At 41.0% G+C, this 19,442-nt stretch overlaps 2 protein-coding genes across 3 annotated transcripts in view; one reads left to right on the top strand and one right to left on the bottom strand.

Moving 5' to 3' along the window:
- Positions 1-10,474, bottom strand: part of LOC140196285 (uncharacterized) — a 32,375-nt gene extending 21,901 nt beyond the window's left edge. Inside the window, exons 1-3 of the mRNA XM_072255219.1 lie at positions 10,232-10,474; positions 9,225-9,383; positions 3,014-3,139 (exon numbers count right to left, since the gene is read on the bottom strand). Coding sequence (XP_072111320.1) covers positions 3,014-3,139; positions 9,225-9,383; positions 10,232-10,436 — 490 coding nt within the window. The 5' untranslated portion in view covers positions 10,437-10,474. The remainder of the gene's footprint in view (positions 1-3,013; positions 3,140-9,224; positions 9,384-10,231) is intronic.
- A 5,585-nt stretch (positions 10,475-16,059) lies between these two features.
- dcun1d1 (DCN1, defective in cullin neddylation 1, domain containing 1 (S. cerevisiae)) overlaps positions 16,060-19,442 on the top strand; it is a 73,122-nt gene continuing 69,739 nt past the window's right edge. The window contains exon 1 of one of the 2 annotated variants that reach the window (XM_072255217.1): positions 16,060-16,539. In XM_072255217.1, the coding sequence (XP_072111318.1) occupies positions 16,537-16,539 (3 nt within the window). In that variant the 5' untranslated portion in view covers positions 16,060-16,536. Of the gene's footprint in view, positions 16,540-17,361; positions 17,384-19,442 lie in introns of those variants that run through there. The other variant, XM_072255218.1, reaches the window with a different exon arrangement.

Raw genomic sequence — 19,442 nt, 5'->3', positions numbered from 1 at the left:
GGGGGGAGGGAAAGATGTGCTTAGTGGTGGGATCCCGTTGGAGATGGCGGAAGTTACGGAGAATAATATGTCGGACCCGGAGGCTCGTGGGGTGGTGGGTGAGGACCAGGGGAACCCTATTCCTAGTGGGGTGGCAGGAGGATGGAGTGAGAGCAGATGTACGTGAAATGGGGGAGATGCATTTAAGAGCAGAGTTGATAGTGGAGGAAGGGAAGCCCCTTTCTTTAAAAAAGGAAGACATCTCCCTCGTCCTAGAATGAAAAGCCTCATCCGGAGAGCAGATGCGGTGGAGACGGAGGAATTGCGAGAAGGGGATGGCGTTTTTGCAAGAGACAGGGTGAGAAGAGGAATAGTCCAGATAGCTGTGAGAGTCAGTAGGCTTATAGTAGACATCAGTGGATAAGCTGTCTCCAGAGACAGAGACAGAAAGATCTAGAAAGGGAGGGAGGTGTCGGAAATGGACCAGGTAAACTTGAGGGCAGAGTGAAAGTTGGAGGCAAAGTTAATAAAGTCAACGAGTTCTGCATGCGTGCAGGAAGCAGCGCCAATGCAGTCGTCGATGTAGCGAAGGAAAAGTGGGGGACAGATACCAGAATAGGCACGGAACATAGATTGTTCCACAAACCCAACAAAAAGGCAGGCATAGCTAGGACCCATACGGGTGCCCATAGCTACACCTTTAGTTTGGAGGAAGTGGGAGGAGCCAAAGGAGAAATTATTAAGCGTAAGGACTAATTCCGCTAGCTACTCTGCTCTGTCTCTGGAGACAGCTTATCCACTGATGTCTACTATAGGCCTACTGACTCTCACAGCTATCTGGACTATTCCTCTTCTCACCCTGTCTCTTGCAAAAACGCCATCCCCTTCTCGCAATTCCTCCGTCTCCACCGCATCTGCTCTCCGGATGAGGCTTTTCATTCTAGGGCGAGGGAGATGTCTTCCTTTTTTAAAGAAAGGGGCTTCCCTTCCTCCACTATCAACTCTGCTCTTAAATGCATCTCCCCCATTTCACGTACATCTGCTCTCACTCCATCCTCCCGCCACCCCACTAGGAATAGGGTTCCCCTGGTCCTCACCTACCACCCCACCAGCCTCCGGGTCCAACATATTATTCTCCGTGACTTCCGCCACCTCCAACGGGATCCCACCACTAAGGACATCTTTCCCTCCCCACCTCTGTCTGCATTCCGCAGGGATCGCTCCCTACACAACTCCCTTGTCCATTTGTCCCCCCCATCCCTCCCCACTGATCTCCCTCCTGGCACTTATCTGTGTAAGCGGAACAAGTGCTACACATGCCCTTACACTTCCTCCCTTACCACCATTCAGGGCCCCAAACAGTCCTTCCAGGTGAGGCAACACTTCACCTGTGAGTCAACTGGGGTGATATACTGCGTCCAGTGCTCCCGATGTGGCCTTTTATATATTGGCGAGACCCGACGCAGACTGGGAGACCGCTTTGCTGAACATCTACGCTCTGTCCGCCAGAGAAAGCAGGATCTCCCAGTGGCCACACATTTTAATTCCACATCCCATTCCCATTCTGACATGTCTATCCACGGCCTCTCTACTGTAAAGATGAAGCCACACTCAGATTGGAGGAACAACACCTTATATTCCCTCTGGGTAGCCTCCAACCTGATGGCATGAACATTGACTTCTCTAACTTCCGCTAAGGCCCCACCTCCCCCTCGTACCCCATCTGTTACTTATTTTTATGCACACATTCTTTCTCTCACTCTCCTTTTTCTCCCTCTGTCCCTCTGAATATACCTCTTGCCCATCCTCTGGGTCGCCCCCCCCCCCGTCTTTCTTCCCGGACCTCCTGTCCCATGATCCTCTCGTATCCCTTTTTGCCAATCACCTGTCCAGCTCTTGGCTCTATCCCTCCCCCTCCTGTCTTCTCCTATCATCTTGGATCTCCCCCTCCCCCTCCAACTTTCAAATCCCTTACTCACTCTTCATTCAGTTAGTCCTGACTAAGGGTCTCGGCCTGAAACGTCAACTGCACCTCTTCCTACAGATGCTGCTTGGCCTGCTGCGTTCACCAGCAACTTTGAAATAAGTATACCAAATTTATTTTGAATTCCATGGAGCATGTGGAAACCTTCCAATACCCAGGCGGCTCTTCTTTTCTTTTTTAGGTAGGACTTTATATGGGGGGGGGGGGGAGAGTAGATATTATCTTTTCATGTATTCTTTTTGAAAACTCAATAAAAATTATATTTAAAAAAAAATTATGAAAGCTTTAAACCAATAGACATAGGGAGCGTTTCCATTTGAACAAAAGCATAACTAGAGCCCGTGACCAAGAGGCTTTAGACAAGCATTACACAAGGATGTTCTAAAGGATCACCTTCACCCACAACATGAAAGCGTTTGAAGTGAAAAGTATTAAATATTTAAGGGGTGACTAGATAAATATAAGAGGGAGATGGAAAAGTCAAGCTAAGCGGGAGAACGAGAGAGAAATACGGTGCTATCTAGAGTGAGATAAGGAATAACAAAGGCGGGTGCTCAAGTAAGGCACAAATAATGAGATGAATAGTTGGGTCAAACAGCCTGCTTCTCTCTTGTTTGTAATTTTAAGTAACATACACAACAAAACATAGACAAGCAGGAGTAAAAATGAGTTGGACACAATAATATATCAGTTGGAAGTAATAATTCTTGAATTAATTATCCCTAATTGTTTCACTTATGAAAGCAGAGTTCATAACTGAGCTACTTACATCAATAAAGTACCTCTGTTTAAAGCATCTACATTCTAGGACATTACTCAGATGATTAAAAAAAGCTAACATAAGGATATTTTACTACAATGTAATTTTTTTAGTTGGAAACATTAAAGCTTTTGTCTGACTGCACTCATTCTACATACTGTGATTGTTATTTTGGGAAAATCTGAACAGAGTTCTATTATGGTTTCTGATATTATCATGGAGCAATACCCTTAATATCATCCAGGTAGAGGTCAGGTATTGCCAGCAAGGTATTAATTCAAGCATGTTACCTGCTGGATAACTGTGTGTCATTCGGCCACATTCAATGCTGGCTTGTAGGAGGTCATTTAGTTGCTCAGCCTTTGAGTAGCACATACCGACGCACATAGTTCTCGCTGCTGCTCCAAATTTAGGTTCTGTGAATTGACGTGTGACAGAAATTAAGAATGGTGCTTCAAATTCCACATGACCTCAGTACATGCCAAAGCAACTACGAGGAACACTGGTTATTTTTTATTTTTCAAAAGTGCAGCTTTTACTTGACTTATGGTTCATCTGTGTTCTTGCTTTGTATTGCTACTACAATCGTTAATTCAAATTAACCTTTGGCTATTCTCACCAATTTAGATGTTAAATTTTATTCATAAATGAATAAGGCTTATTTAATAATCTCATGATAAATTCAAACCTATGCTAATGCATTCCAAATGTGTTGGCCAAGTTCTATGACAATTCTGTTATGTTCAAGTGAGAAATTTTAAACCTATCAGTTTGTGGCTTTAGCTTTCAAGAATACCTAATTGTAACTTCACAAAATTACTGAATGCATCAAACTATTTCCACTAAATTATTCAAAATTCACCAAAACATTCATTGTTACTAATACAATTTGTAGTCCTACATCCTGAAATAATTCAGAACTTGTTTTGACATGCTCAAAGTTCAAAGTAAATTTACTATCAAAGTACATATATGTCACCACATACAATCCTGAGATTCATCTTCGTACTCAATAAATCTAATAACTATAATGGAATCAATGAAAGACCACACCAACAGGGTGGACAACCAGTATGCAAAAACAAACTGTGCAAATACAAAAAAGAAAGAAGGAAAAAATAATGAAGCAGTGAATATCAAGAACATGAGATCAAGAGTCCATAGGTTGTGGGAACAGGTCAGTGAAGTATCCCCTCTGGCTCAAGAGCCTGATGGTTGAGGGGTATTAACTGTTCCTGAACCAGGTAGTATGAGTCCTGAGTCTCCTGTACCTTCTTCCTTATTGGCAGCAGTGAGAAGAGAGCGTGACTGAGAGTGGATACTGCTTTTCTAGAACAACATTCAGTGTAGAGGTGCTCAATGGCGGGGAGCACTGAGCATCCCAGTGCTCTATAACCCTACAGTGTTATGTCAGTTTTTTAGCATTTAAGTAGTTTTTTTGCCTGTAAGAAAAATTTAGAGTATTTTGCATCTCCCATAACCTCAAAGTATTTTCTATGTATTTATTGACATTAGATACATTTAAAATATTTTGGCCATGCCCTATGTTGTGGTGTAAAGATCATAGCAGAATTTTCTAATTTTCTCAGATTATTATGCATAGTTATAAAATCTAAATCTAAATACGCTGCCCCTTCCCTATCTCAACCTGCCAACTTCTACTTGAAATAACCACATGGAAATTACGCGGTGGAAAGAAGTCACTTAGCTAACATCATTATGGAGAAAAGGCCGAGTTCACTTAACCTATTCTCATAAGGCATGATCCCCAATCCAGACAACATCCTTGTAAATCTCCTCTGCACCCTTTCTTTGGATTCCACATCCACCCTGAAGTGAGGTGACCAGACTGAGCACAGTACTCCAAGTGGGGTCTGACCAGGGTCCTATATAGCTGCAACATTACCTCTCAGCTCTTAAACTCAATCCCACGGATGATGAAGGCCAATGCACCGTATGCCTTCTTAACCATAGAGTCAACCTGCGCAGCAGTTTTGAGTGTCCTATGGACTCGGACCCCAAGATCCCTCTGATCCTCCACACTGCCAAGAGTCTTACCATTAATACTATATGCTGCCATCATATTTGACTTAACAAAATGAATCACTTCACACTACCTGGGTTGAACTCCATCTGCCACTTCTCAGCCCAGTTTTGCATCCTATCGATGTTCCACTGTAACTTCTGACAGCCCTCCACACTACCCACAACACCCCCAACCTTTGAGTCATCAACAAATTTACTAACCAATCCCTCCACTTCCTCATCCAGGTACTCAGCCTTTTCTCCTTGAAGCGACAGAGGATGAGAGGTGACCTGATAGAGGTGTATAAGATGATGACAGGCATTGATCATCTGGATAGTCAGAGGCTTTTTCCCAAGTTTCCTATGCTGAGAGTGGTGAGTGTGTGGAATGGGCTGCCAGATACGATAGGGTCTTTTAAGAGACTCCTGGATAGGTACATGGAGCTTAGAAAAATAGAGGGCTATGGGTAACCCTAGGTAATTTCTAAGGTAAGGACATGTTTGGCACAGCTTTGTGGGCTGAAGGGCCTGTATTGTGCTGTAGGTTTTCTATGTTTCTACGTTTCTATTATGTAGCCTGGATCATTCTTGAATGAAAAGGTAACACACACAAATTGTTGGAGGAAATCAGCAGGTCGAGCAGCACCTATGAAAAGCAATAAAGAGTCAACGTTTCCGGCTGAGACTCTTCTTCAGGACTGGAAAGGAAGGGGGCAGAAGCCAGAGCTGGGGAAAGGGAAGGAATACAAGCTGGAAACTAGGTGAGGGGAAGGTAGGTGGGAGTGAAGTGAGAAGCTGGGAGGTGATAGATAGAAAAGATGAAGAGCTGAAGAAAAAGAAACCTGATAGGAGAGGAGATTGCACCATGGGAGAAAGGGAAGGAGGAAGGGCGTAAGAGAACAGTGACAGGCAGATGAGGAGAAGACAAGAGGTAAGAGGGGAGTCTGAATGGGGAATTGAAAAAGAGAAAAGGAGGCGGGAAAGAAATTTACAGAAGTTAGAGAAAACAATGTTCTTGCCGTCAGTTTGGAGGCTACCCAGATAGAATATGAGGTGCTTTTCCTCCAACCTGACAGTGGCCTCATCAGGGCAGTGGAAAAAGCCATGGACCAACATGTTGGAATGGAAGTGGGGATTGTAATTAAGATAGCTCAGGTTGTTAATCCTGCTTGTTGCAGACAGAACAAGGGTGCTTGAATAAAAAATTTTCTTCTACTTTCTATACTAAACTTTCTTTGATTTATTCTTGATCCTACATTTTCCTTCTTTGTCCTATAGCTGTTGTAAACAATTTGATCTTAATTCAAATTTTGTATGCTTCCATAATTGTAAAGACATTATTATTGCCTTTAATTCTCACCGCGAACAAGCAAAATAAAAATCAAAGTACTTCTTCATGCTTTTGCAATAATAAGTGACACCCTGGTCAGTCTGTGTTATTCATTCGTTATGTGTCATGCCATTTGATGTGGGCGATCGTGGTCTTTCCATGACCATGATTGTTCTTGCCAAATTTTTCTACATAAGTAGTTTGCCATTGCCTTCTTCTGGGTGGTGATTTTATAAGATGGGTGACACCAGCCACCCAAACAACCATCCACTACCTGCCCCATGGTTTCACGTGACCCTGATTGGGGATGGGGGCTAGGCAAGTACTACATCTTGCCCAAGATAGACAAGAAAATTTAAAAATTTTGTAATAATATCTAATCTTGAACTATGCCCTAAACATTATGTAGATGCATGAAACTTAAAATACATATCTCTTATGATAAAATAGCTTGATTAGCTTTCTCTCACTGCCTGATATGTGAATTACTGTCTTGAGATTCCTTTATCGTTTGCCTTCACTATTTCCATTCCAATGCTATTATGTTTTTTAATCAAACTATATCAACATTACACTTACTGATACTGAAGTCAGAACTTGGTCCATTCCCTTGACTTATCAATAGCTTCCTTTAACTTCTATTTAACTATACTTCCTATTTTGGTGTTATCTGGTAACTTCAATGACATCCCCTTTTGGCTAATGTCCAATTCATTTATTTGTGTTATACTTACAGTGAACAAAGAATCTCTGGGTTGGATGTAGTGACATGTATGTACTCTGATTATAAACTTTACTTTGAACTTTGAAGTACCCCAGAACTGGATCTTGAGAATTACCAACGCTTACACTCCTCAAGTCCTACTCTCCTAAACAAAGTTAATGCTATTTGGTAGTTATACTCCTTAAAAAATCTCTAATAATTGAGAAATGACCACTTCTATGTAATAAAAAAATGAAAAAAATTATCACATTAATTAAAAATACATTTACACCATATCCATTAGGCACTGCTGTCTATTTTGAGATCTATGTTAACTCAATACATCATCACATCATCATTTCATTCTTTGCTAAAGCCTTTGCATTTCACTTACATTAAACTAACTACTCTAGATTACATTGCATTAGCAATGCAACTATTTCATCAGTAGTCCAGTTTTGCACTGTTGGATCTTTCGTGACTACATGAAACAGTGTCAGCCAAGCCACTATTATAGAAAGTTAATTCTTTTTCAATGGGAAACATTTCTCTGACCTGCTTCAAAGTTTGCATTGACTTAAATCTTCTATTTTTTTGCTGAGAATTTATGGACTTTATTTTGTCCCTAAATTTATCTCCAACATCCATTATCTTATGACCCTTCTCCCAGTCCCTCTTGGTGGTATATGCAATGGTGCAGTACCTGATCTCTGTTGTTATCTGTGCAGAGTTTGCATGCTCCCTTTCTAAAAGTGTAGGTTTCATCCAGATGTTCCAGTTCCCTCCCATATGTCAAAGACATTGTGATAGGTTAATTCCTTACTGTAAATTACCCCTTGGAGATTATTGGCACAGTTATTCAGCATATAGAAGGCCATTTGGAACAACATACCCATGCTAACCAAATTGCCTTCCTGAACTAGTCGCATTTGCCTGTGTTTGGCCCATATCTCTCTAAACCTTTCCTATCTATATAACAAGAAAAGATAAATCAGAGTTGGTCATGTGTTAAAGAGAATAAGTTGTATAACTATAGAAAAGTAGGGGAGTGGGTGAGGGACTTATAGGATTGCTCCCCTGGGTGCTGACATGAACCCAATGGTCTGCATGGGTTCCATCTATGTCACTATAAATATATTTTGTACTTCCAGTCCATTATCTCTCTTTAGATTCAACATTTTCATGAAAATCATCTTCTGCTTCTACATTTATTAGTGTGTCCAGTTCCTAATCAGTTGCAGTACTATTCTAAATACATTGCTTGCTAATATTGTAAATGGATCATTCTATTTGGGCAACATACCCCTCCTGTTTGACCTTCAAAAAGCATTCCAAGCCATTTCTATCTCACCAGTCACCATTCAGTCTCAATTTCTATATCAACAAGGTGTTTAATCATATTGTCACAATCCAAAGTCCTGTTCACCTTTCCTATAAACCTCTGCACAGATTCCATCTGTTCTCTGCCACATTGTCAATATCAAAGTCACCTTTAATCAAAGACAAGAGATGTTCTCTGTAATTCATGACATTTTCTGTGGCCAAGGTATATTCTCTGCACTTGTTCATAATGTTCAGTGCTTTTCCCCTTTATGATTTAATGTATCCTTGAGCAATATTGCAGAAGATTATTCCCACCACATGAAAGTTCTTAGTTTGCCTTTCATTTTGACCAGAAAATGCATGACTAAGTATTTTCATGAGCAGAGTGCAATAAAGCTTAGATTATCTGATGGATAGCTGTGCTTCCCTGATGACTAATTGATCATGTATTGATACACCATATACATTCACCCATTCTTCACTGTGGGCAATTCATACATCGACAACAATAAGTATCCTGACTATTCTTGTCTATCTTGGTAAGAAAAAATCAGAAGAAAACACCTTTAACATTATATCAAACACATGAAAAAACAATTGGGATAGCTCTAAACCTAATCTCACTTCAGAATTGGACTAATGACTGTTATGTGAATTAAATCCGCCATTCTGAGTATTACTGGTTTGTATTGCCGATTTTTAATGTGTAGGAACAGCAATCCATCCACAATTTATAGACTGATATACCTACTTAAACCCTCCAAGGACCACAACCTCGTCGGGTTTGGAGGCTTGAGCGCCTTAATAACCCGGAGAGCTAACGTTGACTGGAGTCAGCGCTCTATGCTCTTGGTAGGGTCCCCCGTGTCAAACAGGACAAAGGGTAGAGGCCAGACTAAGAGTGGTTCCCCGGTCCTTCAGGTTCGGGGGTTCAGCTCAGGTCTAACAACCATGACCGGTGAAAGAAATCGTTAGGTAAACAGCAATGAAGAATCCTTCCGCATCTGTGTGTGACCGCACACGCCAAACAGAGATGGAGAACCTCCATTGCTGCCCTCAACTCCAGCGGCGTAACTGGCAGTATCTATACATGCTTGCAGTGAGATGGAATGATTTTTACCTTTTCTCTTTAAAGCTGTGCATCCTTTGGAGGAATAGATTTTTGTCCGGAGTTCGGCTCCTTCTGATGCTGCTTGTAAATGACGATTCTGATACGTATGCAAAACCAGGAGATATCTTTTTGCAGCTTGGTTGCAAAATTCTTGAATAGAATCCCAGGCTGAAAGAACAACACAGGTTTCCATTTCCCATTATCATTAGGGCAATCTTGCGGTGCAGCGTAATATCTTCAATCAAATGCACGGAATGCAATACAGTACAGATCGTTCAACTCTGAGATAGGCGTAACTAAAAGAACTGAACATCCTGGAAATATACCCATAGAGTCAGAGCGTTAACCGAGAATCCACACTTTAAAAGTCTACTTCATTTCTGGCTCTAGTGTCGATGTAACTGCTATATGCAATATATTCAACACATTGACTTAGATATACATATCAACCTTTAAAGTTTGGTTTCGAAATGTTGGTATCTCCAGAAAAATAACTGGTAAAATCCGATACACGAGCTGCTACTATCGTCACCATTTCTGGTCTACTTTCCAAACACTTCAGTGCGTTATCTAGAACGTTGAAATAGAGTTCGGTATTTTGAATCAGTCCGATAATTATTTTTATATATCCGAACGTGGACAAAAGAGAAAAAAAATCATCCTTTAGGAGCTGTGTGATTTGTTTTGAACTGGGTCTTTAATAAATGTGTTGAACGCACTGGAGAGTTTGTGACATTCGGCGACGTACTGCTGACAGTTAAAGTAGCAGGTTAAAAAGCAGGTGGCGGAAAGGTCCAGGAGCAGTGAAACCGGACGCACTCTTTTTAACTTTTGTGTCTTCACATTTAACAGCACACGAAGATAGTTTGTGCCGTGGAATCGTGTGAACGGACGGTGTTCACCGGCGGGCAGAGATACGTCTTGCCAATGTCAAGCCTCTGATGGATGACAATACTTAAATTAGCCTGTTCGGAAAGAAACACATAACCAATTATAGGACTGGACAGAAAACTCACCAGAAGCTAACGCTTCGGCAGTCGCCATGTGCATCAGAGTATCAAACGGAGCCCTCCACTGAAATGATTTCATTGTGTCTATCTCTGCTAATAAGTCAGAGTCGGTAAGTTTTAATCCAGCTTTGGAGCACTGGTGGGTGACATTGTTATAGCCTATGGCATTCCCGAGTGCGCCAAGGACCATGGCAGCCTCGTACTTCTCCATTTTACCAACCCCCAGAAAGAACCCTGAGCACCAAGTCAGTTTCCTCGACTGTGTCGAGTATCCACGCCGAGCACTAAATAGTGTCAGGTCTCCCAAGCCACGCCCCTCACCTCCTTTCACGCGAGTTACGATTTTCACCATTAGTGACTTGAAACTTCCTGATTAAGTAGACTGTGTTAAAAAGCAAACATGTTTAAAGTTTCAAAGTTACCCACAGGGATTCGCCGTACACAAATAAATACTGCAAATTGCATTCAATCTGTAACGTTGATGGATCAAACCACCTATCTTCACGTTAGAGGGAGAAACATTCGGTTCACTTTGAATATTAGTCTAAAAATAGCGAAGTATTTTATATACAATATTTTACCTGTGATTATTGACACTACTTCATAAAAGTTCTGAAACTTTCAAACGGGTTCTCAAGACGCCAGCTCTCATTTCAACTGTGAAACAGGGCTGCTGCCACAGAAGAGTTTTCTTTTTCACAATCCTTACTTCTTAATCTCTGAAAATCAGTGGTAATCTGCAGCAAAGGAGTTCTGTTGTAACAAAATATTAAAATAGCGTGGCAAATGCTATATTTGTAATTTACACTTCAATTTATCTGTAAGACGGAGAAATTATTGTCTGAATTATCCAAGTGTTAAAGAGACAACACCTAATTACTTCAATAGAACTTACGTTCAGTTTTTATGGTTGCATCGAAATCCTCAAAATAAAACGCCAGAGGAAGTGTAAAAGGGATTTCCTTTATCAGCAACCATACAGAGAGACATTTACATTTAGGAAGATGCATTTTCTAAAAGTGGGTTCTTTTTCTCCAAATAACAACACGCATTAAAGATGGGAATAAGATTATTTTATAAATAAAATTGTGATACATTTCTTCAACCTTATCTAGATTCAGAACACAATGATACCAACCTTTCAACATGCTTACCGAAGCAGCAAACCAGAACGCGTCCACAAGAAAACCAACCGGGTCTCAACCTTTCCTGCCCAGCATCAAGGACAACCCTGTTGCTATTTGTTTCATCGTCTTCCCAGAGCTGGTTTAATAATTGCTAAACAATTATAGTTTTGCTTAAGGCCATAAGACAAAGGAGCAGAATTAGGCCGTTCGGCCCATCGAGTTGGTTCCGACATTCCATTATGGCTGATTCATTTTCCCTCTCAACCCCATTCTTCTGCCTTCTCCCCGTAATCTTCAACGCCCTGACTAATTAAGAACCTATCAACCACCACTTTAAATATGCCCAATGGTCTGGCCTCCCAAGTCTCTGTGGCAATGAATTCCATAGATTCACTACCCTCTGAATAAAAAAAGTTTTGTAACAAGAAACGATGGTGAATTGAGCAGCATCAATCTTGCTGTTCATTTGTTGAATAATGTGAGGTCCTCCGTTAGTCGGAGTCGATCGCGTGGACAGTCAGAGGCGTTTTCCGAGGACTGAAGTGGCTAATACGAAAGGGCCCAGTTTTAAGGTGCTTGGAAGTAGGTACAGAGGAGATGTCAGGGGTAAGTTTCTTGCGCAGATAGTGGTGAGTGCCTGGAATGCGACTGTGATGGAGGCGGATACAATAGGGTCTTTTAAGAGACTCCTGGATAGGGACATGGAACTTAGAAAAATAGAGGTTTATGGGTAACACGAGGTAATTTCTAAAGTAAGTATATGTTTGGCAAAGCATTGTGGGCCGAAGGGCCTGTATTGTGCTATAGGTTTTCTATATTTCTCCATGACCATGGATATACAGTAGCAGTTACGTGATGTGCAATCACTGACGTACGATATGGAGAACAAGTTGTTGTCCATGCAGCACACTTCTCCTTTCCACGCAACTGATAAATCCAAAGGAACGGCAGAGACCGACCCAGTTTGGCACCAGCTCCGACGCAAGGTAGCAGAAGTTTGAGATCGGAGTTTTCCTTCTCATAGACGAGCTGGAAACCATGGCTGACGCGCCCCATCTGCCCGGACTGCGGAATAAAAGCTGGAGAAATCTTTGCTTTTGAGTACCAATATCCCGATAATGAATGATTGATTATGTTATGCTGCCCATAGATCTTCCAATCGACAGTTTAGTGATTGTGTTTAGAGATCATTTATGATGTTTAGCAGCAAAAGTGGATTGTGATTTCAAAATCATAGCTTTGAGAATGCAAATTCTGGTAATTTCTTACAAAGTTCAAGTTCAAAGTTAATTCCTAAATTTCACTTGATTTATATATAAAATATACGTCGACCATCTAATGTGGAATCTGGTGCAGAGCGCAAGTTATGTGCTGTATAAAGAATTACTGTACATTTGATTTGAAATTAACCCAAAATTAGCAATATCCACGATAGTTGACGAACTACATCATTCGTTTTTGCAGAGGACGGAATGCACTCATTTCAGTGAATTCCTGGCCATTGATATCTATTTTAATATTTCACCTACGTTTTGAAAGGACCGATCGTAATCGTTATTTCCAATATCTAGTTCGATGCAAGATGGAAACAAATGTATGCCATTTGTGATGTGCCTTTTATGCATATTCTCGATATTTTATTAATTGTGTGTTATGCCATTTGTCATTCTATAAACTTCGCAGACTGCAGTTAGCAATGAATCGAGTCACGGATTCATAGAGCACAACAGCACAGAAATAGGCCCTTCGGTCCATCTAGTCCGTGCCGAACCGCTATTCTGCCTAGGCCATTTATCCGCACCCGGACCATGTGTCCCTTCCATCCCCGTGCTTATCCAAATTTATCTTAATCATTGAAACCGAAATCGCACCCACTACTTTCCCTGGCAGATTGTTCCACACTCGTACCACCTTCTGAGTGAAGAATGCCTCTCCTCAGGTTCTGCTTAAATATTTCACCTTTTGCCCTAACCTATAACCCCTAGTTCTAGTTTGTCCAAACTCAATGGAAAAGCTAATTGCATTTACCCTATCTATACCCCTCGTAATTTTGTATACCTCCATCAGATCTCCGGCCATTCTCCAGTGCGTCAGGAAACAACGTCCTGACCTATTCAACTTTTTCTTATCACTCGGGTCCTCAAGTCCCGGCGAACATCCTTGTAAATTTTCTCTGTACTCCTTCAGTCGTATTGATATCTTTCCTGTAGTTTGGTGACCAGAACTACACACAATATTCCAAATTTAGCCTCACCAACGTCTTAAACAACTTCAACATTACATCCCAACTTCTATACCCAGTATTTAGATTTATGAAGGCCAATGTGCCAAAAGCTCTCTTAATAATCCTTGGTACGTGTAACTACATTTAACTACATTATCATCCAAATCATTAAAATAGATTGTAAACAACAACGGACCCAGCGTCACTCCCTGCGGCACACCAGTAGTCACGGGCTTCCCGTTTAGGGAGGAAACCATTTACTATCACTCTCTGGCTTCTCTCAACAAGCTGATGTCAAATTCAATTTAAAACTTATAGACTGAACTTTTACGATTGAACCTTCTAGACCAGCCTCACATGAAGGACTTTGTCGAAACCTTTGCTGAAGTCCATGTAGACAACATCCATTGAATTTTCTTCGTCGGCTTGCCTGGTAAACATATCTGTAAGATTGGCGAGACACGACCTACCACACACAAAGCCATATTGACTATCCCTAATTCAGGCTATGTCTATCTAACTATTTATATAACCTCTCCCTTCCAATAATTTATCCACAACTATAATTTCCTAGCTTATTCTTAGAGTATTTTTTGAGGAACGGAACAACTTTAGCTATTCTCCGGTGCTCCAACACCTCACACATGGCTGGGTTGGCTTGTATGAATGACAAAGAAGGCCCAGAATTACCCGCATACGTGAACATAAAAATTTAAGGGGATATCAAAAATAGAAGGGCACTTTAAAGTGAGAAGACTTTTTAATATGATCTGAGGGAGAGATTTTTTTTACACAGAGTAGTTAATCTCAGGAACCTGCTGGTAGAGAAGCTGTGTCATCTGATACAATCACCATATTCAAGACACATTGAGTTTGCCATTTAAATAGGCAAGGTATGGTGATTGACAAAGTGTCACCCAATCTACGTCGGCTCTCGCCGATGTAGAGGAAGCCCCATCGGGAGCACTGGATGCCGTAGGGAATCTCAACAGATCCGCAGGTGAAGTGTTGCCTCACCTGGAAAGACTGTTCGGCGCCCTGAACGGAGCTGAGGGAGGAGGTGAATGGGCAGGTGTAGCGCTTCTGCTGCGTGCAAGGGTAAGTGTTAGAAGGTAGATTAGTGGAGAGGGATGAATGGACAAGTGTATCACGGAGGGGGAGATCCCTGCGGAAAGCGCAGAGTGGGCAGGGGAGAGTTAAAGATGTGTTTAGTGGTAGGGTCTCGTTGAGGTTGGCAGAAGTTGCGGAGAATGTGTTAGATGCAGAGACTCGTGAGTGGTGAGTGAGGACAAGTGGAACTATTAAAGCGGTGAGGAGATGGGGTAAACGCGGATGTCCGGGAAATCGATGAGTTGCGGGAGAGGGCAGCATCAGTAGTGGAGACAAGGAATGCTGCATTAAAATATATTATAAATTTATTTAGGCGATTATAGTCTACTTCGTTAGAGTTCAGTGAAATTTGTCTGAAAGAACAATGATCTTTCACCCTTTGTCGTAACTAAACAATACTGATATTAATTGATGAGCGACACGACTAAATTTAACTTAAACATATGACAGCCAAACTCTGAGGTCATGGAAGGCGCTCACTAGGTCAAGTATTAGGTATGTTCACATTATTTAAGCAAAATGTCGCTGCCAATATTGAACTCCGATTCACTGACGCTTCCATAATTGCTACATAATTCACCAGATCTACTTTGATAAAGTTAGCTGTTACTTTCGAGCGCATCTGCGGGCCAACGTGTATAATTAGATTAGCTGAGCTTCAGCAACAAGTATATGTTTTAGCATTATCTATTCTACCTGAACTATGTTTTATAACAGGTAATTGTTGTTTTATATTATTATGGCAACTGAAGGAAACTGTAATCAACTAATGAAATGAATAAGATCTAATGTATTGCATAAACTAGACGCTCAAATAACTACTTTCATGAAAAAAATGATTATACTTTATCCCCAGGCCGGGTGAGGACGTGTGTGGGGGAGGGTCGCTTTCAAAAGATGATCACTATTATATAAATAATTTTACTTACGTTCGTGCACAAATCATGCCGTTCTTAAGCAGATTTGGCATTTTTGTAGCTTTACTTTAATTATTAAGTTTTAAGGGAAAACCAATGCGAGGTCTTGACCCTCTAGAAAATTTTACAGCATAGTTATAAAAAATGGGGCAAGGAAATCCTTAACCCATACTCAGGGTTTCACGAACACATATGGTTAACACATGCTGGGCAGCTGTATCCCACCTTCTCATTCAAAAGGATCAGTACATTGCATGAAGGAGACTAGGGATTTGGTAGTAGATCTACAACGTGGGTCGCAGCGTGAATATATACAGGAACCCAGCTGAAGTTTACTGAATGAGATTACACTTTCTGCAACTGGCCATTTATTCAAATATTTTAAATTTCCCGTGCTTGCGCTAATCGCCGACGTAGAAAGTCCCTCCCACGGTCCTCTGACGCATGGAGGACACTGGAGAATTTTTCCTTCCTTTTGCGTGTTGCTAGCTTTCTGTGTGTTTGTGGTGGAAATATAGGGAAAAAAATCCTTTCACCTAATTCTCCTCCTCTAAATTTCCCTTGCAAAAAAATGTCAAACAAGCAAACTTCACTCCTCCTCTCAGGAAATAACCTGTTCTAAAGAGTTTGCTTTGTAAGCGACCTGCCAGCGTCTTGCTGCTCGAAGGAGGGCTGGAGTAACGGTGCTGGTGCAGAGTGAAGGCGAGGAGGAGTTTGGTGTGGAGGTGAAGTTTAGCTCAGCCCCCGCCCCGTGGCCGCACCGCCCGGGCTGCAGGCAGCGAGCGAGCGAGCGGCTCTTACAACTTTCAGTGTGTGCCGTGCGGGGGGAGTGCGCTGCACTGCGCATGAGTGTCACCCACGGTGACTGTTAATTGTCCGTATTTTTTCCTTTTTTTATATATTATTTTTTATAAAAGGCCCGAGCGCTTGAAGATGGTGAGTGCTTCATGGGAGATCGCGGTCGTTCTCAGCCTGGGTTTGGGTGCTGGGGGGCAGGAAGAGCTGTACAATCTCGACGGCGGCCGCTCGCTCCGAGCCCGAGCCCGGTGATTCGGCCTCCGCCGGCGCCTTCCCGGTGGAACGGCCCCGGCCGCCGAGCTTTGGAGCGCGGTGCTCGGCCTCGGTTCTGGCTCGGAGTGACTGGCTCTGCTCGCTGCAACCGCACTTCACTTCGGCTGGGCAGGAAAGTGGCTGGCGCCATCCTCACTCGAGGGCCGCTGCTTCTGAGGCCTAGATGGACGGATGTATGCTGGTTGGGTTTCCATCATTTATTTTAAACTAAATGGTTGCCCGGCCTTTTTCGCCATGACTGAAGGTTGGGTTCACGGGCTACTTTTCGAATTCAGTGTTGTTTTAATTTACTGTATTTTCTTCCTGGGTAAAGTACTGGGTTTCTCGTGCCTTTTGAACGATCTGTTCCTTTTTTTTCCGCCTTCCTCGTCTCAACTGCGTCACTGCAGAGGGTTTCTTGGGCTTTACTCTGATCATAAATAGAAATAGTCAGCTAGGGTTTATTAATGTTTGTCATAGCTTATCGTTAATGTCAACGTTTGGAACAGTCACTGGTAAATTTAGCTCTTGATACCGTTTTAACTTTAGTAAAGGTATCAGAATAAGTATTGGCCATTTTTGGTTTTCCTGAAGTTCTGTTGTATACATTTTTATTTGTTTGTTCTTATAAGAGATGTTCGTTACTTTTTTATTACATTACTTTTTTTGCGATTCGTCAAACAGGACTTTATTCGAACATTGTTAGCAGTGTGGCAAGCTGGACTTTATGGTGAATGAATGAGGTTTACAATGAAACCCCTTTTTTGTTGTTGAAACAGATAGGGACAAGAGTAGTTACGTTTCATTGAATTTTTGTATTTATTTATATATGTGCAATTTTGTATCTCCTTTAGAGAAAAACACCAACGGGGAAAAAAGCAAAAAAAAAATTATTGTAGTTTTAAAATTCTATTTGGTCACAAGAATATAATGTAATGTTTTAAAGTTACTTGGCACTCTCGGGCAACCTTCATCCTGAAAAATAGCAGGCTGAACAAGACTTGAACTTTTCTAAGGTGATAAGAGACAAAAAGCTTTATATTCTATCCAGAAGTTTTGGGTTGGTGTTTTAAACTTATAACTTTTATAAATATTAACATATTGCAAGGTTAACATGGTTTGAAAGTATAGTATTCTGTTCACTTGTTCATTTGTTAGCTTACTGGTCATTGATTTTCCTAATTGTTTTGGGTGCTCTCACTTCAGATTTCATATCAAAATACTGAGTCTTTGTAGTTTAAACTGCCGTAAGACAACATGGAGCACGTGATAGTAGCCTTTGCTACTATTCAGCATTTGAAATGCTTGTTCTTCTGTATGTGCATCAGTCTGCATTGTATCTGTCTAAAATTACATTGTTTTAAGTTGCTAAGACAGTCCTTTCTGAACAGCAAAGGGGCCATATCTATGCTGACCTTTTTTTTGCCTACTTGTCTAACATGTAGTAGAAAATCGTAGGACTCCTTGGTTAACTTTTTTTTAAGAGTGCTTTTACTACAGAGTGCAATGGCCAACTACTGGCTAAGTTAATGATATCTATTAGTATTCCAAAAAAAAGTAAAGTTGTTTTGAAACTTCCCCAATGTGAGATTTGGCTACATGTATGTTATCAACAAATAATTTGGGCTTTCTTACTGATAGAAAATACATAAATAATTTACAACATATTTCTTGATTGTATTGCTGCTTTGTATAATTTATTGGGAATTGCAGTTCCCAAGAACATACCAGTTTGATATTAAATCATTAGATTTCCCGTTATTTTTGGTTTTTCAAATTTAGGAATTACCTAACACTTGGTAACAAAGTGGAAAATTTCTGCTTTGTTCCTCAAATTCTGACCTCATGATTTTGGATCTTTAAAGTATATCCCAACGCTTCTGGTTTGTTTACAGAGTAGTTATGTCCAGTTTGGCAAATTAGAATGCAAAACTTCTTACATCTGTAGAAAGTGATCATTAATATTGATCTTTAACTCTGGTTTTTAACATTCTTTTCTTTCCCAGGATGGTCCTAGTTTTTATCCTGGTCTGAGTGAGTTGATCTCAGCCAGGTTGCAGTTTGGGGTCCTACAGTTGGTTTGAGCTGCTGGGTTAGAGAGGGCAGTCATGCCGGGGTACCTGCTCCTGAGTGCCACCTAATCTGGAAGCCCGTGTTTGTGGACACTGGGTAAGGATATCTGGATTGGAATCAGCTATAATGCCCCCCATGAATGCACAGTATGCTGACCATGCTATCAAGTGATTCCAATGACTAATCGCTATTTGGAAGAGGTACTGGTGAACACTATATGTGTGACACCATGCTGAAGCAATTAGTCAGTAAGGGCCTACAATTTGCTAAAAGGGGAATAATTTAAGTGAAGGAGTTATGATTGGGAAGAAAATCTGATATAAAAAGTTATAATTGGATTAAAAAAATGAATAATTGGAACAAATTTGTTAGTTCATTGAAGAGTGAAATCCTTTGCTCTTGAAAATAAATATTCATTTTTTGTCCCAATAACTATCTTGATGCTGCTGTCAAATTTTGAAGAAGTCTGTATATAAAAGAACAGGATATTCAGGTGGATAGTGCATATATAGTTTACAGTTTTGAATAATAGGTATGTTTTTCAACATGCGAGTAGAAAGAGAAATTCCATTAATTTTGAGTTTTCCTGCTGGAAATTATGGTGTCACCATAGTGTGCAGCTATGATATCATTCTGTGTCATGCTTGATTGTAATTTTAGTTGTTTTTATTGGACTCTAAATAGACTTTTTGTGTGGAGTTGAAAATATTTGTGTC

This window comes from Mobula birostris, chromosome 4 (genome assembly GCF_030028105.1).
Source record: "Mobula birostris isolate sMobBir1 chromosome 4, sMobBir1.hap1, whole genome shotgun sequence".
NCBI lineage: Eukaryota > Metazoa > Chordata > Chondrichthyes > Myliobatiformes > Myliobatidae > Mobula > Mobula birostris.
The sequence above is the reverse complement of the archived record's forward strand: the minus strand, read 5'-3'. Positions and strand labels throughout refer to the sequence as shown.